This window comes from Aspergillus pseudotamarii, assembly GCF_009193445.1.
Source record: "Aspergillus pseudotamarii strain CBS 117625 unplaced genomic scaffold BDV38scaffold_28, whole genome shotgun sequence".
Classification (NCBI taxonomy): domain Eukaryota; kingdom Fungi; phylum Ascomycota; class Eurotiomycetes; order Eurotiales; family Aspergillaceae; genus Aspergillus; species Aspergillus pseudotamarii.
Window position 1 is genome coordinate 238808 of NW_022475042.1, and position 27175 is coordinate 265982.

At 46.4% G+C, this 27175-nt stretch overlaps 8 protein-coding genes across 8 annotated transcripts; 4 read left to right on the forward strand and 4 right to left on the reverse strand.

The window, feature by feature from the left end:
* Positions 1 to 3210: 3210 nt before the first annotated feature.
* On the forward strand, positions 3211 to 5804 carry BDV38DRAFT_293096 (kinase-like domain-containing protein; the record flags this gene model as incomplete). The annotated part of the gene is made up of 5 exons (XM_032062167.1): positions 3211 to 3227; positions 3832 to 3899; positions 3963 to 4224; positions 4326 to 4672; positions 4727 to 5804. The coding sequence occupies 5 exons, from the start codon at positions 3211 to 3213 to the stop codon at positions 5614 to 5616; spliced, it is 1584 nt and encodes a 527-aa protein (XP_031913384.1). The 3' UTR covers positions 5617 to 5804.
* Positions 5686 to 6141, reverse strand: BDV38DRAFT_283161 (uncharacterized protein; the record flags this gene model as incomplete). The annotated part of the gene is made up of 2 exons (XM_032059982.1): positions 5686 to 6012; positions 6091 to 6141. The coding sequence occupies 2 exons, from the start codon at positions 6139 to 6141 to the stop codon at positions 5686 to 5688; spliced, it is 378 nt and encodes a 125-aa protein (XP_031913385.1).
* Positions 6142 to 8752: 2611 nt separating this feature from the next.
* Positions 8753 to 9339, reverse strand: BDV38DRAFT_283162 (uncharacterized protein; the record flags this gene model as incomplete). Its single annotated transcript, XM_032059983.1, has 2 exons — positions 8753 to 8765; positions 8822 to 9339. The coding sequence occupies 2 exons, from the start codon at positions 9337 to 9339 to the stop codon at positions 8753 to 8755; spliced, it is 531 nt and encodes a 176-aa protein (XP_031913386.1).
* A 3282-nt stretch (positions 9340 to 12621) lies between these two features.
* BDV38DRAFT_283164 (DUF3759 domain-containing protein) lies at positions 12622 to 13301 on the forward strand (the record flags this gene model as incomplete). The annotated part of the gene is made up of 3 exons (XM_032059984.1): positions 12622 to 12637; positions 12799 to 12927; positions 13009 to 13301. 3 exons carry the CDS (start codon positions 12622 to 12624, stop codon positions 13299 to 13301), a joined length of 438 nt encoding a protein of 145 aa, XP_031913387.1.
* Positions 13302 to 14625: 1324 nt separating this feature from the next.
* On the forward strand, positions 14626 to 16272 carry BDV38DRAFT_88482 (SPX domain-containing protein). The gene has a single exon (XM_032064085.1). The coding sequence runs from the start codon at positions 15128 to 15130 to the stop codon at positions 16220 to 16222; it is 1095 nt and encodes a 364-aa protein (XP_031913388.1). The 5' UTR covers positions 14626 to 15127; the 3' UTR covers positions 16223 to 16272.
* Positions 16273 to 19717: 3445 nt separating this feature from the next.
* Positions 19718 to 21211, forward strand: BDV38DRAFT_293100 (uncharacterized protein). Its single transcript, XM_032062168.1, has one exon. The coding sequence runs from the start codon at positions 20167 to 20169 to the stop codon at positions 21100 to 21102; it is 936 nt and encodes a 311-aa protein (XP_031913389.1). The 5' UTR covers positions 19718 to 20166; the 3' UTR covers positions 21103 to 21211.
* Positions 21212 to 21221: 10 nt separating this feature from the next.
* BDV38DRAFT_247076 (Bax inhibitor-1 family protein) lies at positions 21222 to 23068 on the reverse strand. The gene is made up of 3 exons (XM_032054623.1): positions 22781 to 23068; positions 22615 to 22685; positions 21222 to 22530 (listed from the first exon to the last, which is right to left on the reverse strand). Exons 1-3 carry the CDS (start codon positions 22928 to 22930, stop codon positions 21936 to 21938), a joined length of 816 nt encoding a protein of 271 aa, XP_031913390.1. The 5' UTR covers positions 22931 to 23068; the 3' UTR covers positions 21222 to 21935.
* Positions 23069 to 23725: 657 nt separating this feature from the next.
* BDV38DRAFT_293102 (transmembrane amino acid transporter protein-domain-containing protein) lies at positions 23726 to 27146 on the reverse strand (the record flags this gene model as incomplete). The annotated part of the gene is made up of 7 exons (XM_032062169.1): positions 23726 to 24511; positions 24568 to 24796; positions 24847 to 25201; positions 25264 to 25346; positions 26022 to 26677; positions 26777 to 27024; positions 27095 to 27146. The coding sequence occupies 7 exons, from the start codon at positions 27144 to 27146 to the stop codon at positions 23726 to 23728; spliced, it is 2409 nt and encodes an 802-aa protein (XP_031913391.1).
* Positions 27147 to 27175: the final 29 nt, after the last annotated feature.

Here is a 27175-nt window from a genome sequence, read left to right on the forward strand (position 1 = left end):
TGTGATGCACCTCTAGGCGGTTACATTACCAAACTTGGTAACTAGCACTAACAAACAACGAGGAACCGGATTCTTCTTCCAACTGCTTTGTAGTGCCGTTCTAACAGAAGGTTGTTTAGAGATATAAATATGCGGGTTGCTTCTTGCCGTGGACTACTACGTAAGGGTTTAATGGAGTACTTGAGCACGACCTACTATCATGCAATATTTTGAATGGGCAATGCCTAATTGTTAGCTGGAGTCTCCGATTACACTTCTAACAATGAACTGATTGGACGGGATAGGTAGACACATCTTGTGGACACAAGAACACAGCCAAAAGAGAATAGTAAGGTAGTCAGAATATGATAAATGAATACAGTTATCATGACAGAAATAGTATCTCCGTATGTGGTCCGTTCGCATAATTCGCCCAGGGTCCAAGAAGGCACCCGATGAGAACGTCACTTGCATATAATAACAAGACAAACCTTGAGGCAAATGCACCTACATCTCCATACATATTGAATGCTATCCCATTAACATATATCTTTTGCCTTTTTTGGATACCTAAGGTGACACAACTGGATATTACCGAGGAAAAGGTTACAACCTGGATGGCAGAGATTGACCCTGGCCTATATCTCGGTAACAGCAACAGCACGTGGTGGAAATACATACCTTCTCCCATAATGTAGTTTGATATAAAGGGTCAATCTCTGGAATGTAATGGCAGGATGATCTCGACATGGCGGGAAAAGAACATAGTACTCCATTGGTAGAGCTCTGAGAAGCAACAGGAAAATGTTACTATAACTCCGATATAGGCAATCCCTCAATATCAGCAATTTACAGGGCCAGCTCCTACAATTGACTTGCAATAGAGGCCAACGATATCAAAATTCATCGTTTATCTTCTCTGCAGCTTGCAAAATAAGAAAGGGCATAGAATAGGAACGCCATATATAGGTCATGCATATACCCCCCCGACTCAGGGCCTTTAGCATATGTGATGTATTCGAGGCTTCATAGCTGGGGGATCGCCGTCAACTACATCGTCATGGCTATTGACAACCATTTAGGAAGTTCTAGAGGTAGTTCCCTAATTAGTGTTAATTATGAATCTCATACTCTATAACTATTCTTATTGCGCACAACCATCGTATAAATCTACAGGAGACTTGAACTGGTTCAACAAAAGCGAGCAGTCTATAGCCAGGCCCGAGGGCTTTGGAAAGACTTGAATAGGAGAAATGGTTAGATACCGAGAAGAAGGCCCTGAAGCCACAGTACCCAGTGTGCCCGGGCAGGTGGGCTAAGATGCTGCAATCCTTGACTCAACCTTTTGAAGAACATTGGGTACCCGTGACTTGGGATGACTTAAGACACCAATATCCTTCCCTCAAAAGTGTTTGGTGCTAATGGTTTGGGTTGCCCCTTATAGCTCGGATTGTGTCTCTATAACTCTTCAATGGCTCTTAACGCAAGTTTGTGGCCTCGGTTGCATTGCCCTACTAAGACAGATGATATGATTTATTCTGTCCTTCTAAGCTTGGCCTGCAGTAGAATAACGGGATTACCGTTTTGAGCTTGAACAAGTAGAAACTAGCAACTCTATTGGGGCTTTCCACAAGACATTGTTTAAATAATGTTACTGTAATCTGTTGCAGTATACTGTATCCTTATGAATGTTTTACACTTGTGTATTTTATTTATTTAATCAAGTTTAACGTCCATATAGAGCCGATTGGCTATGACAGATATATGTGTCTAGGCAGTGCTCTAGACCACTGCCTCCAGATTATTCTTAGAGACTCCATTAGCTCTTTCTATTCTCTGTATATTTATTCCGGTCCTTTTCCTTACCCAATCCGCCTATCTGCGCTAGAGTGTTTAGGCTATGCCCTCCTCAATATTTATTATTATTTGGATATTATCTAGATATATCTAGACTACTTTTTCTACTACCCTTCTTCTCTGCTTTTTGCTTTCTCTACTAGTTCTAAATTTCTTAGAATACCTCTAGAGATTCTATCTATCTCCCTGACTATCTCTTGTGGGAAGTATCCAATCTTTATTATTATAAGAAATGCTATTAGGGCTTTTGTAGCTCTCTGATCCTTAAGAAGATAGCTTTCCAGGGCTATTTCTTTTTGTCTAGGTGGTTGTAATCCTGCCTTTATTAAGATCCTATATAGAGTCTGTTGCTGGTAGAACTATTTTCTGTATTCAATTAGTAGATAACCTGCTATTTTCTAAGAAGCTTGGCAGCTCTGATATCTAAGAGAGTCCTGAGCTTCTATCTAAGATAGATGATAGTATCTCAGCCTAGATTCTAGACAGTTTTCGATAGCGTTTCTTAGAAACTGTTTGCTATCCTTAGCCCCCAGGATTGGCTTTTAGCAGGGCTACAATATCTACATATATGGCCTCGGGTCTATTGGACCTATTAAGTGCAGCTCTATTCTGTGATCTGTGTATAGAAAACTTTATTGTTCTGCTCTGGATAGCCTGGAGGCTTAGGGGGGCCAGTAATGGCTTTATTTGGAGCGCTTGCTGTACTGTTTTTTGTTTTGGATCTGCTGATAAAATCTGAGCTTGTTGGGGCTCTTGAATCTTCTTCTCTAGAGTCTTGATTTGGGCTTTATATTGCTGTTTACGGATTTGTTGCTGTGCTGTCTGGGTCTTGGGTATTTGATTAATATAGGCTTGTATTGTTCTAATCTCTACCTACCACTTGTATTCCCGATTTTCAAGCGATTCTGCTAGCTTGTGTAGGGATTGTAGATTCAGACTTAGTTCTATTTCTTCTCACTTTCGGGTGCTATAGGTGCTCCGTATACTCCCGCTGCTTCTAAAACTGTTCCTGCTTAGCACCCTGCTAGACCCACTGTTGCTTATCTGCTCCAGATCTATAGGCATATCCAGGACCCTAGGGCCCCCGCGATATATCGGTGTTGGTGAGGGTAGTGATAGTGGTGGTGGTTAACCGCTCAGGGGCGCCCACCTCGACGCGCTCGGTAGACCACCGCTATGGGGCTTTGGGACCTCCATAGCGGTTCCTGGGGCCTCAGCGGGCCTTTCTCAATCGATTGACGCGTTAAAATAACGTGTTTAGGTTGGGTGTTGATTTTTTGGATGTTCCGAGCGTCCTTTATAGCTTTTTTACACTAGTGTGTATGATATAGTATCTATAATACAATTTCCGGTTATTTGTGACTAGCTCACAAAATGAGGGAGGGGAAAAGGCAAGTCAATGGAACTGTTTATGTTGTATTGGAAACAGTGGGGGGAAATCACATTATAGTCATAGTTCTACTATATACTGCCATGCTCCATGAGTTTCACTACTTCTGTGTACTTTATAATACCTCGGGATCATCTTCTCCACCAAAGGTGCCACATAATTGTAAAGTGGGGACAGCCCAGACCTACGAAAAGAACGCCACATTGTTTACAGTGGACTTATCTTCTCGACTCACAAAGTACAAATACCTGGCGTTTTTGCTGAAGTTGCTACCGTTAGTCACGGCCAGGGATGCAGCTCATCATAGGTAGAAATTAGCTCAGCATGGGAAGCCCTTAGCGTCTTAGGCGGCTACCCACGACGAGATCATTGGAAAGATCAAGATACGTGGAAATAAAAGCTCATTGTGGGTAGAGAGACCCACGCTGAACCTTTTTCTGACCTGGGGTAAGTTGATCACAGATTTAACTAGTTAGAGGTTGTTCTAGGTTTCTTATTCAGCCGTCTCTCCAAGATAACAGGAACGAGGTGCAGCAGGTCCTCACTTAATTCAAGATATTCTCTGCCCCCGCAAAACAGGTATCAAGTATGTATCGACCACGGAGCAGAATGTCGAAAATGGCTTCGGCACCCTCTAAGCTCATATCCAGGAATATATCCCTGTCCTGTCGTGGTTTGTATACCCTTGGGTATCCGAGCGAATGTGTCGTCTAACGTCGTTGTCGACTATTTGTAGGGCAGCCTATCCAATCCGAGCAACTGTTTGAGTACACAAATGGTCGTTTTCTTGCGAACGAGGGCCACGAAAGGTCAAAACGATATGCACGATTTAACCTTGACGCCCTTTGCACTCTAGTTTCTTCTTTACCCACCGTTTCTTCTCCCATCTCCAAAATCGATAATATGGAGGGTTACTTCAATAAAGCCATGTTGATGACAGCAGAGAATGGAAAGGAAATCATTGCCAAGATACCATGTCCCCAGGCTGTTCCTCCAGAGTACAGCACTGCGTCTGAAGCTGCTGTATTAGAGTATGGTGTGGATTATCGCTCTTTATATGGTTGTTGTCGCTGCTAACCCGGCTTTCTTTGATAGTTAGATCTCGTACCTCAATCCCTGCTCTTAAGGCTATTGCCTGGAGCTCTGATTCCTCTAATCCGGTTGGCTCGAAGTACATATTACTAGAGAAAGCCGATGGCAGACAGCTGGTTGATGTATGGGGTGACATGGATCAACTTCAACGCTTCCAACTAATTAAAAACCTGGCCCGGTTGGAAGGCGAACTTACGTCTATGGAGTTTCCAGGCTATGGCAATCTGTATTTCAATCGTCCAGCTTCTCATCACTCTGGTCAAGCGATACCCGTAGACGATGAATATTGCCTTGGCCCAGCCTATAATGCGTCTTGGTTTCCACAATCCAATAAAGGATGCCATTCAGGTCCATGTCCGTCCTTTACTGAGAAACATAATTGAGTAAGTGCTAATAGTATCGATACAGGGAAGAGCATTTCGGATCTCGGCCTTTCGCTGGCCAGCCGTGGTCTTGGACACATACAACGTTCCACACTCGTCACTCGTGGCCCTCATTTTGGCACTAAGGTCGAACATTCTCGGATTTTGGAAGCTGCTATGGATGTAATTCCAAAATTGGCAGGCCATCCTACTATACAGCGCTATTCTAGACCAACACTATGGCATGGTGACCTTCATCTAGGAAATATTTATATTTGCGACCAAGATCCCACTGATATCGTCGGCATTATCGATTGGCAATTTATGTCCATTATGCCTGCATTTATGCAAGTCCAGTGGCCATATTTCCTTTCCCCGCCTGAGAATTATGAAACAGGGCTAGTTAAGCCCGAGCTACCTCCGAATTTCGACGCTATGGACTCGGATGAGAAAGCCTTTGCGATGACAGAGAGGGATCAAGCCCTACTCTCCAAGTGCTATGAAGCGGCACTTACGAAGCAGCACCTTCAGTCGTATTTTGCCTTGACTCGAGTCGACTCAGCTATACGGCACCTGTTCACATCCTGTGGAACCACGTGGAAAGATGGAATAATTCCACTCCGTGACTCCTTGATCCAAATTTCAGAACATTGGAACGAAATGGGATTCTCTGGCCCTTGTCCTTTCCCTGTCACAGGTGATGTCTTATCAAAGCACAGACTCGAGCTTTCACGGTACAAGGATTGGCATAAACTAAAATCGTACACACAAGAGCTATTACAATCAGATGATGACGGCTGGGTGCCACCTCAGCTTGATTATGACAAGGTCCAAGACAGACATGCGGAGTTGTTTCAACTTTATATGCAGAGGGAAACAGAAGAAATTTCGGAAGAAGAGGCAAGGGAACTTTGGTTTTACAAAGAAGGGTCTTGATATAGCCGAAAACTATGAAAACACGCGGGGCTTCATAGGCTTTCTTTGGGTTGGTCGTTGATGTATGAGCTATGCACGTATATGCAAATTGCTGCGTGCGTGAAAGGCAAACCCTGCCCAATTCGTCAATTCTTCTTTCAGCCAGGCAGTTTCAAGTTTCCTTACATATGTACTCAGCTTGTCCTTCGCCTGCTTCTCGAAGTCTTCCCAAAGGTTGTCGAAAACGTCTGGATAATGATCCTTGGTATCGTCGACATTGATATCCTCAGCAGCCAGATTGGCGTGGCTTGAATTCTTATTCCGCCATTTCTGAAGTGATTCATTGGTGGCTTGAGAGCTCACTTGGAGGTATACCCTCTTTTTGCCGTCCTTCACCTCTCCGGCGTCTAGGCGTAGCTACCAACTTTTGTCTTTATTACCACTCTGCGGTGGCGCAGTGCGTGTTCCAGGCGTATATATACACAGCTTACTGACCTGCCCCTCCCGAACCATCAGATTCTTGAACTCTTTGAGCGGACTGGACATATTTGGAAGTCAAAGATAATACAAATGGAGTGAGAGGCAAAGATGTATACGATTGATTAGTAAAGGGTCTAGAAATGAGACATACACGGGCATTTCACCAAGGCTTTTTCGTCCTTACCATGGCTACCTTTATATATCGTATCGTGGACGCTCTCTCACCATTCATCACTACATATTCCTAAAGTGGGTTTAGGTGGCGCCTCCACCTTTATCCACCTCAGCCAATGTAGTCCTCCTTTTAGTATACAGCCTTACTAGTGCTAAAATATGTAGTCCAATGCAAGTGTTCTCTCAGCCAATGTTAGATGCTTCTCATCCGCTTTGATGCAACGCTAGACCCCAGTTACACAACATCTATAATCATAAAAGTGCCGTGCGCGCGTCAAATAGCTTTGTTGATGAAAACTTTGAATGTCTTTGGTTAATAGCTAAGCGCTGAAATCCAGAGGAGGGGACAAAGCTCAAAGGCTGCCTAGTTCCTTTCATAGTTTGTTTTGGATCTGTAGTTGCGAGGCAATATCTATGGTCGAGTATGGGCTAGAAATCCATAGTTCCTTGGCGGAGCTCAGCCTTGCATTAATCTTGAACTTGACGTGAAATACTTGTTCGCTTGCCGCTCGGCCTGACTGCGCCTGTCGATCGGAGATATACCCGATCAAATGATCTATACGGTTTGGGAGAATAGTAAATTGAATAGGTATATACTTTGTCTGACCCATGCAAAGCGCTTATAACTTGTGCTAGGAGAGGGACTGTGGTATAATGACTCCTCGCAACCCTCAGATACTACTTCTATTCAGTCATACCTCAACCCCGCTCACTGCGCAATCAGCCACGACGATCTCCTGACTGTCATGTCTTCCTAGAATGCGTAGTTTATACTCAGTCTATGTAAAAAGCTCTTACATTATCAGTATCCGACCATTTACCAGAGCGGTGACTCCGGTGGGTTACTATCAATACGAAGCATTCACAAGCAGCATCAAAAGTACGTTTCCTATCTTTCCTACGGATAGAGAGTAGTATTGCTCATTGATCAGTGATCTATATGAATCCAGATAATCATCCTCCTTAGCCTTCTCTGATAAACTCTAACATGTCTGCAGCGTCTTCCAGGCTCATAAGCATGCATGGACAAGGCTTAATGGTCGAATGAAATATACAGTACCAACCCATATACACATTTACCAGATCGGTTGACTATCGGCTCCGAAGCGAAAATGATATAAATGAACAAGTTTGTATCCAAAATCATTGAAATAATCCGACTAGCGTCTGCTATAACTGTAGACCTAGTGCTATGCGTAGATATCCTCATTGCCTTTTACTCCTTTCTCATTAAAGACAGCAATAGCGCCATTTATCCTTGGAGGTCTAGATTTCATAAAGGGTAGTGCAACCATGAGCTACAATTTTGTAGAGTAGCTGCTCGCAAAAGTATCTAGCTCAGGTGGAAATCATTAGCAGTTCAACATTCCGGTAGATTTTGTTGAAGTCTAACTAAATTACCGTAGGCTGCAGATAGCCTGGCCCATTGTAAGGATGAGACGTGATCATATTTTATTTGGCTAGGTTAACAGCCTCATGATCATCGTATGTGTTTGGTCACACGTTGATTTGATCTGGATGAGACATCGAATACTATTGAAAAGCTTCAACAAGCAACTGGCTGTATTGTTCTTGACCTCTTTCTTTCTGGCGAATGAATCCCGTCACATTCACTTGGCAATGATCCATCATTACTTGAAAAAGAGGCTGTGTCGTTGAGACAGTCTTCTGGAGACTTAGGCTATATTTAATCATAACAGATTTTGAAAAGATTGGTTTGGCTATCAAGAGCAAGAGATACCTGAATTTTCCTTGGCCACATCCTCCCTATAGTATATGGGGAAGTGATCAAGAAATCTTCAGTGTCTGTCCGATAAGGTTCTCCACTCACTCTTTATGAAGACCCAGAGTCAATTGCAAAACAGGTGGATCTGTTAGCCCATATGGAGAATGTATTTTCTCAGCTAGGTGTGAGCAAAGCCAAGCGAACCGGGTATGTCATATCCCAGTTATTATCGACAAAGGTATTTCTCCGACACGGCCGGTAAAGCTCAAAAAACAGTCTCAGCGAAGCCTAGAGCTGACGAAAAGACTGCCGAACAGTAATCATCACTCTGAGGGCAGCTATCAGGGATAATTAGTTCTGGATAGAATCGATGTATATGATTAAGAGATAGCGTACTCCCAGGGTTTCATTCAAATCGCTTGAGGGACATAGGAGGCATGGGACGAGATACCACAATCACCCTAAAAACTATATTGTTAAAGCTTTGATGAGATACACAACTAACGTTGTCGCAATCAATAGATATTATTACTATGGACCTAACCGTACTGCAAATTCCAATCAGACTAGCAAAAGGGTATATTAATCATTGATTATCAACCTTTAATTAATAGTGATAAGGAAGGTAATATGACGCTATTATAAGTCGCCTCTAAATAGCAACTGTGAGAGTGAGTGGCAGACATAGTCCATCATTGCTCATCAGGTAGGAACTCGAAACCCGTAGTCACCCATCAGACAAACTAGAGCCGTGTTGAGATCTTGCGCTGTAACAGCTTAAGCATGTGCCCTGTAATGTTGCGTTAGTGATAGAGAAATCATCCGGGGACTCCTTCAGTGACAGACTTTTTATACCGGGCATATTCTTTTATTAACTGTTTGGCAGGCGTCCAAGTGTTCGGATTCTTCAAGCAGGGGACGAGCTTTTCACAGTTCCTTTTGTCGACGTATTTCAGCATATCCATGTTCATCATTCCCCATCCAAGGGCCTCCCCAACTACACATGATTTGACCTCTTTAAGATCATCTGCCTTGCAGTAATTGTGGCTGGGTCTTGTACATTTCATCACAATGTGGTCTGCAAGCCTTTCGAATTTCGGTTTGTAATTTGGTAGATCGGGTTTCTGAGAACATTTTCTCACATTGTTGATCATTGCCTGCATGTGAGGCTCGAGCCATTTCCAGTCTGCCTTACTGGGCTTTATGCCCTTACTGCAGACCTGTGCATTGAACACAGGGCCTAGTTGGCTCTGTGCCACCTGGCCGATTGCGCCCATATTATCCATACACATCTTATCGACCATTGCATTGCTGGCTGAGATGCAGAGGACCAGAAAAGAGATAAAGGAGGATATCCACCGCATATTGACGACAATTGATAGGATGTGGGTAGCTTGATTGATTGGGTGAAATGAAGAAAGGTTGAATGAGTGGTATACAGAATTATACTGAGGGTCACTGGTCACTGGGTGGTATATATAGCATTTGCGAATGACCTCTAACGGGCTGGTCAACGAACTCCGTGGTTGAATATTGGGGTTCTGGATTCGGTTGAGGCCCTAGAAACTATCTTCGGACTATTGTTTTTTGAATTTCACTGCCACTGCTTTGGGATACAATATCATATCATGTAGGCGGTCATAAGTAGGGGATTCGATAGTTTTGGTCTTGTTAACATACACCCTACTCGGTCAGTTCTGAAGAACAATTCCTCTTTCGGTATACGAGCTGAAGAAATGGATTGGACCCTGAGCTAATGGGAGTCTATCATGTTAGCCCGATCAGATTCTTGGATGTATCACTTCTTAACCTACAAAAGAAAATCTTTCAGTGATGATCACTGCTATCCTTAGTTAAATCGAATGTTTCAAAATCAAAATGAGATATGTGATATTCAGCAGATCAATCAATAGATAGGAAGTCCTATGTACTAGTCATTATGCCGACCCACCTAGAAATAACGTAGTTCAGTAGGTAAGGCTGTGCGCTGTTAGCTACCTTAATTGAAATTTCCTTTTATTGTGGGTTCAAGGGAATTTTTCTATGGAGAATTGATTGAGACACCTATTTTAATTGCTTATACCGGATAAATTCCCTATATGAGAGTTGCTTATGTCGAGGTTGTACTATAGTAAATAACATCGCGGAGCTTTGGGGGAAGCAAGTAGTAAGTTTAGCGCTTGAATTCGACACGGGCTGAGCCGAAGTGAAATTAACTCTATCTATCGCAGCCGGAACAGGAAACATGACAGAGCCAGGCTGCCTTGCAAGTGGTTAGCTTCTTCCGAAGTGTCTCTATATGGACACGTCAGGCAATGTTTAGATGACTGCAATAGTTTAACTAAACGCTAAGTCTACATGGATTTCCCCTCAGCGTGGAAGCTTCACTGGACATTCAATCAAACATTATGGTAGATGACGTTCAAGGGCATCCGAGTAAACGTGGAGAGACCTGATAATGATTACTAGTACTGTGTCTGTACTTGAAAGCCAGACTCCAGAGATTCTCCCATGATGCGAACCACTTCACTTTTGAGAGTATTGTTAGAAAGGTCTTGTTTATTAGTATATTCTCCTGCAGGAATATATAAAGACCTATGTAATACATTTACCAACGGTTTATGCGTCACCTGCAAGAACACGGTTGCCACCAGTTGTCGGCCTGAGGCACCCTACGTGGACCACCCCGATGCAGTTCTTCCTGCAATGCGCGACTGTGAGCGGCATGCAGCCGTTCACTTGCATATGATATAATGCAAGCTGCACTTTGAAATATACTTTCCAATTCTTGCTTGATGAGGAAAATCTGAAATCTTCTCATGTTTTCGGATCATGACGAGCTGTACTTTGGGCTGTCGCTACGATGAAAGATAAAAAACAATATGGGATCTCACTACGGAGTACTCTGTGCATACATAGCGTCCGTGGCAATAGCACTTATCAGGGCGGTATTCCATGACAGACAAATAAATCTTAAACTATACATAGATATACCTTTTTGAGCTACCGTGCCCGAAAGGTAACAGTGACAAGGCTCAAGTTGACAAGTTCAACGTGATGGAGCAGGACAATATTCACATGTATGATAATGAAGCTTGCCCCCTCCTCCTTGCTGGAAGCGTACGTAGTCTTGGTATTCTACTAATCCGGATTAGTGAATCGTTAGTACCTCAGGCGACTCTCGTCGTCCCCACTTCAGCCTCAGCCACTTTTCCTCCTAAAATAGTACTAGTACAGAGGAAAGCTGCGTGGCTGCCTACATACGTACAATCCCCATTGACTATTGACTCTTCACCGCCACTCCTCGGCCCAAAGGTATTTCTGTTACTCCGATTTACTCACTCGATCCTCTCCTGATGGTCTCAAGTGGGGAAAGTATTACACTTGTCCCAAACAAATACTCTCTCTCCACTTAATGAGCCAAAAAAAGGAAGAAACGCTAACCTGGGCTGAGGAAATGAAACAAGTTATTGTTCCATTCCCAAGGCAGGGGCGTAACCCCGGATGGAACCTCTTCGAGTGCTTTGCGGGTTTGCAAGGCATTATGGAATCCTTTTCCGAGAGGATATTTCCTTCCCACAGTTGTTCGGCACTGTTGACGTGGATGTCCTGGCATATGGTGTCGGTCGCCGACAAGCCTTGGGACAAGAGAAGCTTGGCGGAGAGTGGAAGAGGGCTCGGGTCGACCGGGCTTCACGGCTGCCGGAATTTGTGGCTCCGTGGCTGATGACCGTATTTTTAGTTGATGCGCCCAGGAGTAAGGCTGAGGGGCCACGACCCAGTGTGGACCCATTCGATCGGCGCCGCATCATCTCTGGAGACACGTATGTCCCATTCATTGTCCCTACGGTGTGTTCCGTTCATGAGAAGGGTGAAATGGTTTCGCCCTTAACCCCATCGCCTCTCCTCTATATGAAGCTTGTACTGTGTACGGAGTAGCCGCCCTTGAACCTTCGATGCCTAAGGCAGGATCCGATTGAACGAGCAAAACGCGCTCAGTGCTTGCTACGTACCTACGATTTCTCTGTCGGGAAATGAGGACCTTGATCCACTCCAACCTTTGTTACATTTCAAGCCACGCCCCTCTCCTCTGCCAAGAGCCCCGACAACTGGATCATGTCCATTAAACCCATACCATGGTTGGATTCAACAAAACCATCCTCTGGTACTGGAGGAAGCTAAGCGCCAGCGTCTCCTCATCTCGGTGTCTTGGCGGTGGCTGATGTACATCCTCGCACATCAAAACACTCCTATCAGTGATCTCCTCCTATCCCGCACCCCGCTGTTATGCTTTTGGTAACGTGGCAGTCTCTGCGTCTGATCACTGGATGTGACCTGTTCGATTGGTCCACCACCCACCGCATGGGTTGCCTCCCTTCTCGCCTAGGTCCGAAATCCGATCCTCATGAGATGAGATAGGTGGGGCAGAGAGCAACGTAGGCAGATGGAGGGGTAGCGATAAGCTGAAGAGTACGCCAGCTTGGTGGGGTGTGTCGGGGGTATATTAAGATGTATCGCACCCCCTGCTGCTCAGACTATTCTTCTCATCATTCTCTGCAAAATATCCTGCTCATTTCATCCATCTCCATCTCCATCTCCATCTTCTCCATTTTTACTTCTTTTCCATCTCATTTAAATCATTCACAATGGCTTGGGGCTGGGGTAAGTCATGCTTTTCCCGTCAAACATCACCGAATGCATCCAAGTTCTTCCTCATGCGAGCTATGAAGGGTTCCCCTGCTTGTCGGAACGCAGGCTTCTCATGATGGCGGGGTAGTTGATTTTCATATGGCTGTCGATGGCTGACAAAATTCCCTTTATAGGAGAATCTGAGGAGGCTCACCGCCAGGTGCAGGAGGGGAACCACGAGGGTCACCTCTCTCACCAGCTCATTGCCGGTGCCGCGACTTATGCCGGCATGAAGGCTTGGGAGGATCACCAGCGCAAGAATGGTAGGTGAACACTGGCTGTGGCTTGACTCTTCCTCCCGCTCCGTATGACCGCGCCTGTTAACGCTTCTGGAACCACAATAGGCGAAGAAGTCGAGCACGGCACTGCCAAGGCACTCCTTGCTAGCTTTGCCGTTGCTGGAGTTGAGCGACTCGCCGAGACCAAGGGTTTAGACAAGGTCGACGAGATAAAGGCTAAGAAGCACGCTAAGGAGAACGCCGAAAAAATGTACGAAGAGCATTACGAACAAAATGGTCCTCGCTTTAACCCCCAGGAGCACCCACCCCACCCGTCCTTCGAACGCAATCGCTTCGACGAGCACCCACACCCCCAACCACACCACCACGAGGAGGCCGCACGCTTGGACAAGTGGTAAATATTTCACGAACGGAGTGAACAGGGATATTGCAGGAGACGATCCTCATCAGTTCCAGGTGATGACGTATGTAAATAGAAATAAATGAATAAATAAATATCCGCGAAAGCAACCCTGTCAATTTGTCCGTTCTCTCGGTTATTCTCCAGTGCATATAAAGGTTCCTTCTGCGATTGACATAAAAAACAAATAATCTCCCTTGGCAAATACCGACGCGCCTTGGCAGGTTTAGTTCAAAGTACAAGAGTTATGTAGGATTCCGCAGAGTTCGGAAAGTCATTAGAATATCAATCTTTGTGGGGGATGCAAGTGCCGAGGGATACTGGTGAGGTACTTCAAGAATCTAAGAGGTTAATACGAGAGGATCAGGTACTTCCCATGTACCTGGTGAATGTCCCGCAGAGGATGCTGTAATCAATTCGATCAGGATGACAACATAGTTGGTTAGTTACTCGTAGTAGTAACTAAAGGGACTGGTCTGAGTAATCAATTTTCGACTTCTGGTCACTGACTCAGCTGCCCAACTGGACTTTGGAGCCAGTAAGGGGAATCGAATTGAACCCCACCAGAACCAACCACAAATGAAGTCTCGTCGACTGCCGCACGTGCATATCTCCGGGCCTATCAGGGTGTCATTAGACCAATGATGGTCGGCCCAGATCGACCTGGATGCCCTGGCCCAAAAAGGATCCCCCGATGGTTGTTGGCAAAAGAGTAGGAGGACCTACGAATGAACGAACGAACGAACGTACTTCAATCACCGGGAAGATCTATCAGTCATGATTGTCCTTGGCGAGCACTGAATGGTTGAAAATTCTTTTATCTTTATCTTTTTCTTTCTTTCTTTCTCTTTTTCCCCCTTCTTTTTTTTTCTTAAAAAGAAACCACCCGTTCCTTTCCCTTTGTGGTGGTGGCTTTCTCACTCGTCTCTTTTTTACGTTGACAGCTCCATTGCTATACTCCGATCAATTCTCCTGATTGCCACGTCTTCCCTTCCCTCATGATGATATAAAGAGCGACCAGAGAGCGTCGGACTCCGCAAGACATTCACCATTAACGAACCCACCCTCGTCTAAATTGAGACTTTCGACCACTTTCTCACCACTGCTTGCCTCACTATCATGCACTCTTAAGCTCCCCTCTCCCGCAGGATGAAATTCGCCAAGTTGGTTCCACTGCTGCAGACCAATTCACATGCATAACGGCTAACGTTGGAGTCCACAGAGAGCTGGAACAGGAATTAGTTCCAGAATGGCGCGCCAAATATCTCGACTACAAGGTTTGATCCCACTGTGTGTGTTTGTTTCACTATGCCTTTTTTTTTTTTTTCGCTGGTTGCCCCCGATCTGACCGTCTCGTTCGGGTTGTAGGCGGGCAAAAAGAAACTTAAAGCCATTTCACGGGCACTCCAGAAGACCAATCGAAGTCCCAGCCATTCGTCCCTCCGACAGGTCAACCATGGCGATCCATCGACGGTAACAGCCAGTGGTCCCGATCCTCCCTCCTCTTTCCATCAACCCGACAGAAAGCATCCAGCCACCGACCCGACTTACAACCCGACATCACCAGTCAGAACTGGCTCCCGGACATCACGCTCCACCCCCGGTCGACGAAGCGAGCGCCAGCCTCTGCGAGTGCCCGGCTCCCGGTTCTCCACGACGGTAGGAAGCTATGGAAGCATACTCGCAACACCACCGCTGCAGGCCGGCTCTTCTGATGTGGCTTCGTTCGAATTACCGGACCCAGCGATAGACTTGAAGGTACATGATTTTGACCCGAATAGCGAGATCGCCCGTCAAGATGAGCCCCGAAGCCCTTCGCCAGTTATGGCGCGCAATGGCAGCACGAGGACCGTACCCGAAATGCCCCCGCGAAGCCCGTCCGCCAACACCGATAACGACTTCAAGAGAAACACATTTTCCGGCTCGAACAGCAAGCGAGCCTCCCAGATGCTGAAGCGGGTACTCACATACACTGAGGCGCAGGAAAAGCAGGAGGATCAACCATCGTCGGAATTCCACCGGCGGCAAGACGAGTTCTTTGCATTCTTAGACAATGAACTGGCCAAGATCGAATCGTTCTACCAGATGAAGGAAGAGGAGGCTACTGAACGCTTGAAGGTACTCAAACAACAACTTCATATTATGCGCGACCAACGGATACAGGAAGTTTTGAGCAATAAGAAGGGTAAAGCGCAGAACGGACACGTGAACAAACAAACCGGTTTTGGGGGCCTGAACGGTTCCCGGTTAAAGGAGGCCTTTGTGGGACATCGAATCGGGAAGAATTCCAAGGCATTGGCCGAATTAGCCACGCCAGCAGCAAATCAAGGACAGGATGCAGATGTTGTGAACCGCCGCAGGGACTTCTCGCGTCGACCCGATGATGTAGCAAATCATGAGGTTTCCTATCGTTCTGCCAAGCGGAAGCTTAAACATGCGCTGCAGGAATTCTACCGCGGCGTGGAGCTACTGAAAGCGTACGCCTATCTCAATAGGACAGCCTTTCGCAAGATCAATAAGAAGTATGATAAGGCCGTTAACTCCCGTCCGCCTCTCAGGTACATGTCGGATAAGGTCAACAAGGCGTGGTTTGTACAAAGCGAGGTCACCGAAAACTTGATGGCCGCGACGGAGGATCTTTACGCTCGCTATTTCGAACGCGGAAACCGCAAGATCGCCATCTCCAAATTACGCAAAACACTCAAGAAATCAGGCGACTACTCTCCGAATACGTTCCGTGCCGGCCTTCTCCTGATGGCTGGTATATTGTTCGGCATTCAAGCTCTGATATACGCCAGTCAGCATTTCCATCACCCCGATCCCATGATACCCATCCACACCAGCTATTTACTTCAGGTTAGTTTGAACGACTCTGCGATAGACGCCATGTTTTGGCTACATCAGTCATGGCGGGACTAACTTGAACAGATATACGGCGGCTTCTTTCTCATAGTCTTTCACTTCTTACTATTTTGCTTGGATTGCATTATATGGACGAGGAGCAAAATCAACTATGTCTTTATATTCGAATATGATACCAGAACTGCGTTGGACTGGCGTCAGCTAACTGAGGTATGGACAACTCACATACCTCTCTCGCATTATAGCTAACGCCTAAGCAGCTACCTTGCCTATTCATGTTTCTGTTGGGTCTCTTCATGTGGCTTAACTTTCTATCGGTTAATGCCATGTATATTTATTGGCCAGTCGTGCTTATAGGGATAACGGTAATCATCCTTTTTCTGCCTGCCCGTATACTTTATCATCGCAGTCGAAAATGGTGGGCATATTCCAATGTGAGTGAACCTGCAGCTATATTCTGGAATGGTCAGGCTGACAAGTAGCAGTGGCGTCTATTACTAGCAGGACTGTATCCTGTCGAGTTCCGGGACTTTTTTCTGGGCGACATGTACTGCTCGCAGACTTATGCTATGGGGGTAAGTGTCACATTTTTCTCATGACACTTCGAAGCTAATAGCGATACCAGAATATCGAGCTATTTTTCTGCCTTTATGCCAAGCACTGGACCGAGCACGCGCAGTGCAATTCTTCTCACTCCAGACTATTGGGATTCTTCAGTTGCCTTCCGTCTGTATGGAGAGCTTTGCAGTGCCTACGACGATATGCTGACACACGAAACGTTTTCCCGCACCTGCTGAATTTCGGAAAGTACATCTTTGGGGTTCTCTATTACGCCACCCTGAGTATGTATCGCATCGACAGAGTGACCCGATTCCAGGCCCCGTTCATCACGTTCGCGTTATTGAATGCTGTCTATTGCTGCGTTTGGGACCTTGCTATGGACTGGAGCTTAGGGAACCCATATGCGAAACACCCCCTGTTACGCGAAGTCCTGGCTTTCCACAGAGCCTGGGTCTACTATGTAGCTATGGTTGCCGATGTCGTAGTGCGATTCAACTGGATATTCTACGCCATATTCGCTCACGACATCCAACATTCAGCTGTGCTCAGCTTTGTGGTAGCGTTCTCGGAGATTTCACGAAGGGGTATATGGACGATATTTAGAGTGGAGAACGAACATTGCACGAATGTTCTGCTTTTCCGAGCGTCAAGAGACGTACCCCTACCTTATGAAGTGGCCTCCCCACATACAGAATTGGACCAACCAACCGAAGAAATGGTGGTTCAAGAGCCACAGCAGCCCACTCCTCAACCTCCTGCGGCCGATATAGAACATGGAACTCCGCCCACGCCTGGTACATCCCTCCGGGCACGCGGCTTATCCCGAGTGGGAACCATTCTAGCCTCCGCCCATGCACAAGACTTCCAGCGCAGAAAACGACCGGAGGATCTGGGCGGTGCATCTTCGTCTCAGAGAAACGCAGACACCCCTGACGACAGTAGCGACGACGACGACGACGACCCGACCGACACCAGACCCTATTCAGATAATATCATTGTCGAAGACTACTCCTCGTACGGAGACAACGACAGACTTTCACACTAACGACCATATTATTATTTTTATTATTATTATTATTATTATTATTGATAGCATTTGCGGCAGCACGTTTGATTTACCAGCCAAAAAGTTGCATATACCTTATTCATGGACATAATTATGATGGCATATAGAAATACATAGTCTAATAGGGATAGATTGACGATTGACCTTTTTTTTTTTTTTGCAATGAAAGATACCCTTCATCACCATGGCAATTCAACACCTCGATGATCTACATAAATAATCTTTTTGCCTCAAACTCAACCATGCGCCCTACAACCCCAGACAAGAATCCTTCCCAAACCTTGAATACAGAAATCCCCACACCATCATCGAAATTACACATGACAAGGCCTCTTTCCTAATCCATCAAGCCACCTAGGTCCCAAACATACTCCGAACCACCTCTATTTCTATTGATAGCGATCCATCCATAGAACACCTCCCCAAAAGAACAGTCCACGTAATCCCCCACCCCTGCATCAGAAAAACGCACAGAAAACCCGAAAACTCTGAGAATGCAATTGTCGATCTCAAGCCCATCCCTACGAGGCCAAATATGTGGGTAATGGTCATTGATGTCGATCTCAATGATCGTTACTTGGATGGGCTATTTGCTTCGGTAAGGGCCGAGAGTTTGTTCTTTGGCTGTCGTGGGTTGCTGGGTATGTACGTAAACTTTCTTCTTTCTTGGTTGTTCACAAGAGTTTTCACTTAGTAATGGGTAATGCTCTTGGGGTGTTTGAACTTGGGAGTTTTTTTGGTTTATGTGGCTGGTATTACTTTTATATTTATCTACCGTACTCCATACTACGGAGTTGAAGAGGGTTATGGTTAGGGCTCAAACTGTTCGTTTGTGAAATGTGAGACTTTACAGCTACATAGACTCTGTGGAGTTTTGTGAACAACACAAAAAAAATTACCACTTTTAGAGCTATACACTATCCTTGCTACACCTATGTACATACTATAACCATTGTTGATCCTTCAATGCTGTTGGGCTACCCAGGAAGTGGAGCTAGCACTTAGTACGTTACTCACTATATATTTCTTCCCCGGCACACCCCAGCTTTTACCCGTGGTTATACCCCCGCATGAAATCGCAGTTAACGCGAGGTTCGATCCCCTCGATGCAGACTCAAGGTCAAGTCATCAGCAAAATGGACGACGTATGTATCCTTTTAAGAAGGTAACCCTAACTCTAACGACACGGGCCATATAACCCACTGCTATGTATGAACCAACCCAATACAAAGCTCAGTCTCTTCATGAATACCGAGGGAAACTTACCTGCGAGATTGGAATAAACCTACATACATTCGAATCGAGGGCATTTATAGCTAACAACTAATACACACAAAGTATCTACGTCTGCAACCAAAACAACTGAAAGAGGAGAGAGAGAGAGAGAGAGAGAGAGCTTGGCATAACTTCAAGCTTTTTATTCACGGGTCCGATTTACAATACCGGACCGGATTGAAACCCTACTAATTCTCTATGAGGAGATGTCTACGGTACGGAGTATGTACAAGACCACCTGTTCTATTACAGTTAGTAGTCTGCTCCACATTAACTAACACACGTGTCTAAAGTATCAATGTGAAATCCGTATAACTACCTCGCTGAACCTTATGCGGACTAAGTAAGGTCCATGGGCTGGAGTCATCTCTTAGGATTGGTCACACCATGTAGGACGTCTACGTACATTTGCCGAGGGGCTCAAAAAAAAAAACAACCTAATAGAAGCTTAGGGTCAAATCCATCGCGATCGGCGTGGGGCTTAGATGATATTGCCAAATAGCAGGTCGTTTCCGTTGGCTGACGGGGCCGTGATCAGCGTGGGGGCCAGACCAAGGCTGCAAAACAAGCTCTAAGATGCCTTTTTCATTTATGAGAGGCTAGACCTATCCGGGTAATCCAGATGCACCACGAATCAAATGCGTGACTGGAGAGCCATGACTTGCGTAAGGTTAGGGCTGTTTTACTACGGAGTACTCGGTCTGAGCTGGTCTGATGCGGGGAGATCTAATTATAAAAAGGTTGAATGAAGCCCCCGTTGGGGGCTTCTGAGGAAGGACATTTCCTTCCTCAGGTATTTTCGCAACTCTTGCGCATTGCAAACATGACCATGATGGATTTTTGGAGAAGGAGCGAAGAAGTAGGAGGAGTAGGAGTCGGTGAAGAGTGTGAGCTGGTGGGAGAGGAAATGGCTACCTTGGTGGGCAATGGGGTAAGTAGAGCTACACCTACGCTTACACACTTTCACTACGATGGAAAGAAAACATGCCGTTTAGGGCCATGCTAACTATCAGAACAGGTTCTTGTTGGTTTCGCCGGCCAAGCCCTCTTATCCTTATGCCTGTCGGCGTGGGTGTTCTTCCTAACCAAACACGGGAACATGGATATCACATATCCCGAAGGGTCTATTAAGCGAGAGATCGAGCGCAAACGCCTAGACTTCGTTTCGAATATTCTAATGATCGGATCGGACATCCAATCGACGCTCGGTATATCCTACATGGTCACGGTCTTCTCGCAGTCCCAAATCATGGATCTATACCACTTGCACCTCGTCTTTGATATTGTCAGCTTCGTCGGCGTGTCGAACACAGCCGCCCTCGTCTGTTGGCGATTCGTCCGTGCGAAGATCGAGGCTTCAGACATAAGCCCTGAATCTAAGAGCAAACGCAAACGCATATCTTATTGGCATGGTCGCTACCGCGCCACCTTCATCTTCGTCATGTTATACCTAGCCCTTCTCATTCTCCTCTGCGTCCGCCTCAACGATTGGGCTCCTGACACTGAACCCGGCCGCTGCTACTTCTCGCACTTAGTAACTAGCCCACATGCCTCCCACCCCGGCGACGACCAGATCTACGTATCCATCACCGGCAGCTGGCTTATCGTCGTCATCCTTTCCAGCGTCTTCGTCGGTGTTCGCGGGAGACGTTGGATTCTGCTCCTCGCCTCGCTCCATTTTCCCCTGCACCTTTATATGGCGATTGCACTGCGACAGGCAAACCAAGGCAGGTTCGAGGGCGAGGTCAAACACGAGAATGAGTGGGACTTTGGACAGACGACAGCGGTGGTTCTCCTGGGTATTGCCGTGGTCGAACTCATCACCAAGGGAAAAGAGTATTATGATTTCGAGAGATATGTGACGAAGCATGGTGCTCTGCCCGGTGTAAATGAAAATGGTCAAGGGCCCCAGAAAGATGTGGAAGCTATTGGGAATGGAGCTACATATCCCCTTGAGACGTTGTCGGGTAAAGATGAACAGAGCCCTGAAGCAAGGCACTTGCTGTCGAAGAGACATGCTACATCTCCACCTTGAAAGGGCTAGGTAAGAGAAACTGCGCTGGGAACGCAACCAAAGTTAGAAAGAACGCTCTTTGACAACTATGATGATGATGACGATGAACACATTTGTGAGGGTTTATGTATGTACATATCTGGGTATTATACTTTTGTAACGGGCTACGGCCTGATAATATAGATCGCTATAATTCTGCTTTCATGACGATTCCGCTGCGAACGCTTCCTGTTTTCTTCTAAGCTTTTGGTAGAACAATCTGTGGTCTATTGGGATTGAATCAAGTCTTGCCTTGGCCCTGTACAATATTGACTCTAACACTGGCCTGGTCACTAGCAGGCCGCCCGTCTGGACAGACAGGGAGTCCGGTTGGGCAGGCGAACTTGCAAGGGACATGGCGATGGATGCAAGACAGAGGGAGAAGTGGAGAGGACACAGCGAGGTTGAGTCATTTACATCTTCGATATGTCCTTGGTCTCTCTTTCGTCCTTTCCTGTCTATGTGTCTATGCGTCGATGTTCTTTACATGGGTCATTCTCAATTTTGATACCACTCATACCGGTAGGATGCCAAGCTTCCAGAGGATATTGTCAATTGTCAATAATTCAGAGCTCCAGAGCACAACCTAAAATATTGTATATCACATATAGCAGCAGAAAGAGAAAAAATAGAACGCCAGAAACAGGGCTAAGTCAAGGGCAAAAAGACCTAGCATGGTTATTAGACATATGGAAACAAGCCCAATTTGACGGCAGGATACAATTAAGTCATCTTCATCAGACAATCAGCAACTGCGACACAATTTGTCTTCCCAGCCGGCTTCGCTCATAAGCAACCAACTTTGATACACAGGTTTAGTTGTTTTGCTGGTTGTTAAGGATCCGGAGGATAGCCAGGAACAGGTTCAGAATATCCAAGTAAAGCGAGATGCTCGCGGCAATCTCCTCCTCAACATGGTAGTGTCTCATGATTAACTGCGTGTCAACAAGAATATAACCGGAGAAGATTAACGCCGCCAGTCCGCTGTAGATGAGCTCAACGGTAGAGCTGTTAGGGAGGAACGCGGCGACGAAGCCGAACAGGATCAAGAACCAGAGCGCACCAAACAGGTACGGCATCCAGTTCGTGAAATCGTACTTCGTCTGGCATGCGAAGAGCGTGAGCGCAACGAACATGCCGAGCGTCAGGATAAGGGCTTGCACTACGATACGCGCGTCATAGAAGGACGTCACGACACTGATGGAGTAGGCCTCGAGAACCGTGAAGGCTGTCAGGAAAAGAAGGTTCGCCGGGTAGCTCTTGCGCTTCCAGTATGTTACGAGCATGAAACCCAAGGCACCAAAGACTGAGACGATCATCAGCCAGAAGTTGGACTGGATCCATAGGCGGTAGCTGTCGCTGAAGAAGGAGATCGAGCTCATAATGGTTGTTAGAAGGAGCTGGGCGGTTCTGGGTGTTTGAAGCTCATGTTAGTCTCGCGATCATGCGCTTGTTCATCGAATAAGGGATTGTTGGTATAGGGCTGAGACGTACAGGATGGCATAGACCTTCCGGACGAATTGCATCCGGATAGGTAACGTTCCTTCTGCGACCATTCCACCGAACTGGGTTGTGTTAGCATCATTTCATTTCATTTTTATTTTGCTTTGCTCGTTTTGTAAGGCGTGGTTGATTATCGAAAGACATAGTGGATACATACTTTAAAGTCATCGGGAACATTGTCATCCTCACTGCGAGGCGCTTGGGAGTGTTCGGCCGTTGCCTGATAAGATGGCGGGGGCTGAGTGTATGCGCGGTCTTCAAACGAGTCCCGCTGAGGAGCTGGCTCATATCGAGTATTAGCAGCCATAGTGCTAACCGATGTGTCGATAGGATATCAATCTAGAGGAAAGCGCAGCATGCAAGTCGATGGCGAAAGACGTATTAGAATGGGATTGAGAGATGTGAGATGACAATCGATGGGGGCCTACGGGAGCTTCTAGAACGTGACGTCGGATGCTATCACGTGATGCTATATGGCTTACTGCCTCGGGCGAGACATACATCGGCTTGAATTTCATTCTTTCGTCAATATTAGTATTTCGAGCTGCGACAATATATTGGACAAATCCTCGTTCTTACGTGTATTTGTAGCAATGGCTCTCCACACAGAACAGAGACCGTGTGGCAGATCATAGTGTCGCTCATAACGTCCGATCTACTCCTCTTAAGCGATGTACATATATAGGGTAAGGTAAAATATTAACACTGTGAAATCATACTAAATCTTTATATATATAATATAGACATAGAAGCAAAAAGGACTGGAAGAGAAAGAAAGGTACGCAATGAGAGAATGCCACATATCCTAAATCAGACCGAAATACTGATTGATCAACCAAAACATATCCACAACGCCTGTCAATGGTATAGTAGTATTGATTCAAGAGTGAACCAAAAGTAAACCTGTTTCTCTAAACCAACGGAGACGCAAATGAGAAAAGGAAACGGAAAGGAAAGTGAAAAGGGAGAGAGGAGAGCAATGAGCGTATGGGAAGAATAAAGAATTGGTAGTAACGGAACTGAAGAGTCACGAGTTACCTGTCTAGCAGAAGAAAAAGATGCCCTGCGGCATCGATAGGGCGATATATCAATCTAATCGTTTCTAATGTGAAGCGATGAAAAGTGAGTTGGTGATGAGACAGACAATCATGACGATGACTCCGTATATTGCGAGTGCCAGACTCAGCTTCCGCAAAACGGCCTTTCGCCAATGACGAGTTCCGCGGCGAAGGATGCCACTCTCAGTAAGCGAGTGCGCCTGGTTGTCTAGATCATCGTTGTCATCACCATCATCGGAAAATATACCTTCAGCCGCTTCGTCATCTTCTTTCATCAGTCGTTGGTGGGCAGGTGAGTCAGGCGAGGAGATCTTATAATAGAACAACCCTGGGAGAATGAAACTAATGCTGGTACTGCCTGTGCTGCCAACGTACGCAAGCACCGCTTCGAGAGAAGAGACGGTCATAGCAACAACGTAACTTAGCACTAAGATTGTCGTGGTAATGACTGAGAAGCGAAGATCACTCATGGGCTCGGGTGTTCGGTTCCCTCGTGGACCTAGCAAAGGATGGCGGTGAGGCGAATTGTCGTTATTGTTTGAAGACTTAGGTTTCCACTTCAAAACTGCATCAACCGAGGCGCGGCACGGGTGGCATTGAAGGGGGTATGAGAACATGACCAGCATAACGATGGCAGCGCGTCCGATTGTCGCCCATAGCCCAGGGGGGTACATGCCGACGATATTTCCTCCAACCTTGTCCCCAAACGAAAGATAGCCAGTAATGGCGACAAGAACGTATGTAGCAGCAGAACTTCCAATACTGGCAAAGACAACCCCGGTGGTCCTAAAGTGGCTATTGTTTGCGATCTCGTTCAATATCGAAAACATCTGTCCGGCAATTAGAAACAAATCTCAACCCGATGGAAAAGAGGGCAAAACTATACATTCTGGTGGCATGTGAATGCGAAGACAATCACAGGAAGACTGCTAAGCATCGGAACGGGACCGGCCCAGTGAATCACACGAACTGGGCCACGATCCGCCATTGTATCACCAATCACGAAGTGGTAGAGAACCAAAATCACCAAATAGGCCATCGAAACCAAAGCTGCAATGCTGGTGTACTTGAGGGAATCTAACCGGCGAAGGTAAGAGAGTGGGATAACAACCAACCTGGTGTCTGTGGTCAGTACGAGTTGAGCTTCCAGCACAAAGCAACATACATAAAAGCTGTTACCCAGAAATGCCGGTCCACCAAGAAGTCATAGTCTGGGGTGCCACCAACAAAACCCTGAACGACTCCCGGCATTAGGTCTCCAATGATGATTAGGTAGCTGACTCCAACTCCGAAACACTTGATCGCAATGGCGGCATCGAAGATCACGGCGGCATTAGGGTAGGTAAGCTGGGACAATGCGAAGAATGACGCCGTTCCCCGGTCCAAGTACTGTGCACATCGTGACTGAAGGTAGAGACCGAACCCCGCCGTCATTCCAGACCATAATATCACGATGACACCCAAAACGATTCCCATGTGAGATATAGCCAGAGGCATAGCAAGAACACCGGCGCCGACGACTAACATATCACACCGGTATTAGAGAATAGATTTCAAACTGACCGCTTATTTGTCTACTCACTCGTATTAACCAAATTGATCACACAGCTGATCCAGCTGGCTTGACCATGAAACCCCGGGTCCCGTTTCCCTCTTATTCCACGCCTACAGGATGGGCAAGTACCCCTAGTTAGCAACAAGCGACCATTAAAGGGCAATATCAATGCTTGGAAATTGTATTCAAGATACCTTCGCGACGCGTTTCGAAGTCCCTCTGCGGGACCAACCCCGACAGTAGCCTCATCATCCAACATTTTGTGGGGTCGTGTAGGGCGATCGAGTCAGTAGATAAGAAGGTGGCCACACGACGTCGGAAAAAAAGCTGTTATCAACCAACTCAAGTTGCGACCGGTGTGACCAACATAATAGCCACTCGTACCAGCAACGCAACCAGGCGAAGGTGGATGAGGGAAAGAAAATAGAAAAGAAAGCGAGCGAGAAGGAGAATAAAAGGGTAAAAGGGGAAAAAAATCAAGGGTAATACCAGAAGATAAGGGAAGATGACAGGTTTGAGGATGTTGCCAGCCACGGGCGGAGTTGCGACAAGGCGATAAATCGACGGGCACTAGACCCTTTCCGATCGCTGGGCGGATTTTCTCCGCATTTGATGACCTGGTTTGATTCAAGATCACGGGAAAAGGGATCTTTTTACCCGTTACGTTCTCTGTTCTCGATCTAATAGAATCTACTACTGTACCATGTTCTGCAAGGGAGAGAGCCATGGAAAAGGATGTTCTTAATTACTAAATAAAGGCCATGTCTCAGATGTTTTCCCTTCACAATTTCGGTGTTCCCCATCCTTTCTGCGATAATGACCCAAAGACTTCGTCTTCTAATACGTTCATATCCGACACCGTATTACCGGCTCTTGTCCCAGGGCCCGGATCATTAATCGCACTCACAGAGCGCACGGTCTTGGACACCTCCAGCACAGTTCCTCCACTTACTGGAAACTGTGGTCCTTGACCTGTCCTGTCACCGATAATTTCACTAACCTGGTCCTGTTGAATGAGAGCTAACATGACTTGAGCTACCTCCTCGGGGGTGACCCATTCATCATTCGCTGTATCTACTATCTTTAGCTTCTCCGGATGGTCGGTCCACAATGGGGTCTTTATCACGCCAGGGGCAACGGCTGTCACGCGAATTCCAAACTTTTTGTCAAGTTTGCCCAGCGACCGCACAAGGCCGTTGATACCGTGTTTGGTAGCGACATAAATCGGAGCTGCCAAGGCTGGATTCTGGCCCGCAATGCTGGAGATATGAACAATGTGTTTAGGACGACCGTTCGTCCGACGGCGAATGAAATGGGCCAGAGCAAGTTGCGTAGTGCGAATCGGATGTGTCAAATTGATATCTAGCAGGGCATATCGGTTGCCATGTTGCGCGTCTCGACTTTCAGGAGTACCGGGAGGGCGCCAGAAATTGCTCCAATGCTACACGACCAATGGTGTGAGAACAATGGCTTGAGGCATTGAGTGGCGGTGTGCCATCGTAACCTGCAGATTGATTGACATTTGAATGAAGAAACGTACCGGTTCGTAGACACCAGCTCCAGGGCATACTACATCAATTTCCCCGAACTCCTTCTCGGCGACCTCGAACATCTGCTCAAGCTGTTTCCAGTCGGTCACGTCTGTCCTCTGAAAGACGGCTCGGGGACTACTGGACGATGTCGAGTATTTATTAACAAGCTCCTGTGCCTCCGGACGAAGCGCTAAATCAGCAATGAGTACATTGCATCCATGCTCCAGCAGCAGTTTGGCGAAAGCAAAGTTAATTCCTGCCCTCGTAGTTTAGTAAACTCCCTTTGACTCCGAATGTAGAAGAAGCACTGGTTATCCTGCACATACCAGAGCCTGCCCCAGTCACGATGGCAGATCTTCCTTCGACGGGGAATGACATGTTGAAGGAGAGATGAGCGAATAGTCCTT

Bases quoted from the DNA above. Each gene is read 5' to 3' on its own strand.
- BDV38DRAFT_88482 (XM_032064085.1), top strand. From the start codon at position 15,128: ATGGCGCGCAATGGCAGCACGAGGACCGTACCCGAAATGCCCCCGCGA.
- BDV38DRAFT_293100 (XM_032062168.1), top strand. From the start codon at position 20,167: ATGGATATCACATATCCCGAAGGGTCTATTAAGCGAGAGATCGAGCGC.
- BDV38DRAFT_247076 (XM_032054623.1), bottom strand. From the start codon at position 22,930: ATGGCTGCTAATACTCGATATGAGCCAGCTCCTCAGCGGGACTCGTTT. The intron at 22,686-22,780 runs GTATGTATCCAC...AACACAACCCAG, and splicing joins ATGTTCCCGATGACTTTAAA to TTCGGTGGAATGGTCGCAGA. The intron at 22,531-22,614 runs GTACGTCTCAGC...TCAAACACCCAG, and splicing joins CGGAAGGTCTATGCCATCCT to AACCGCCCAGCTCCTTCTAA.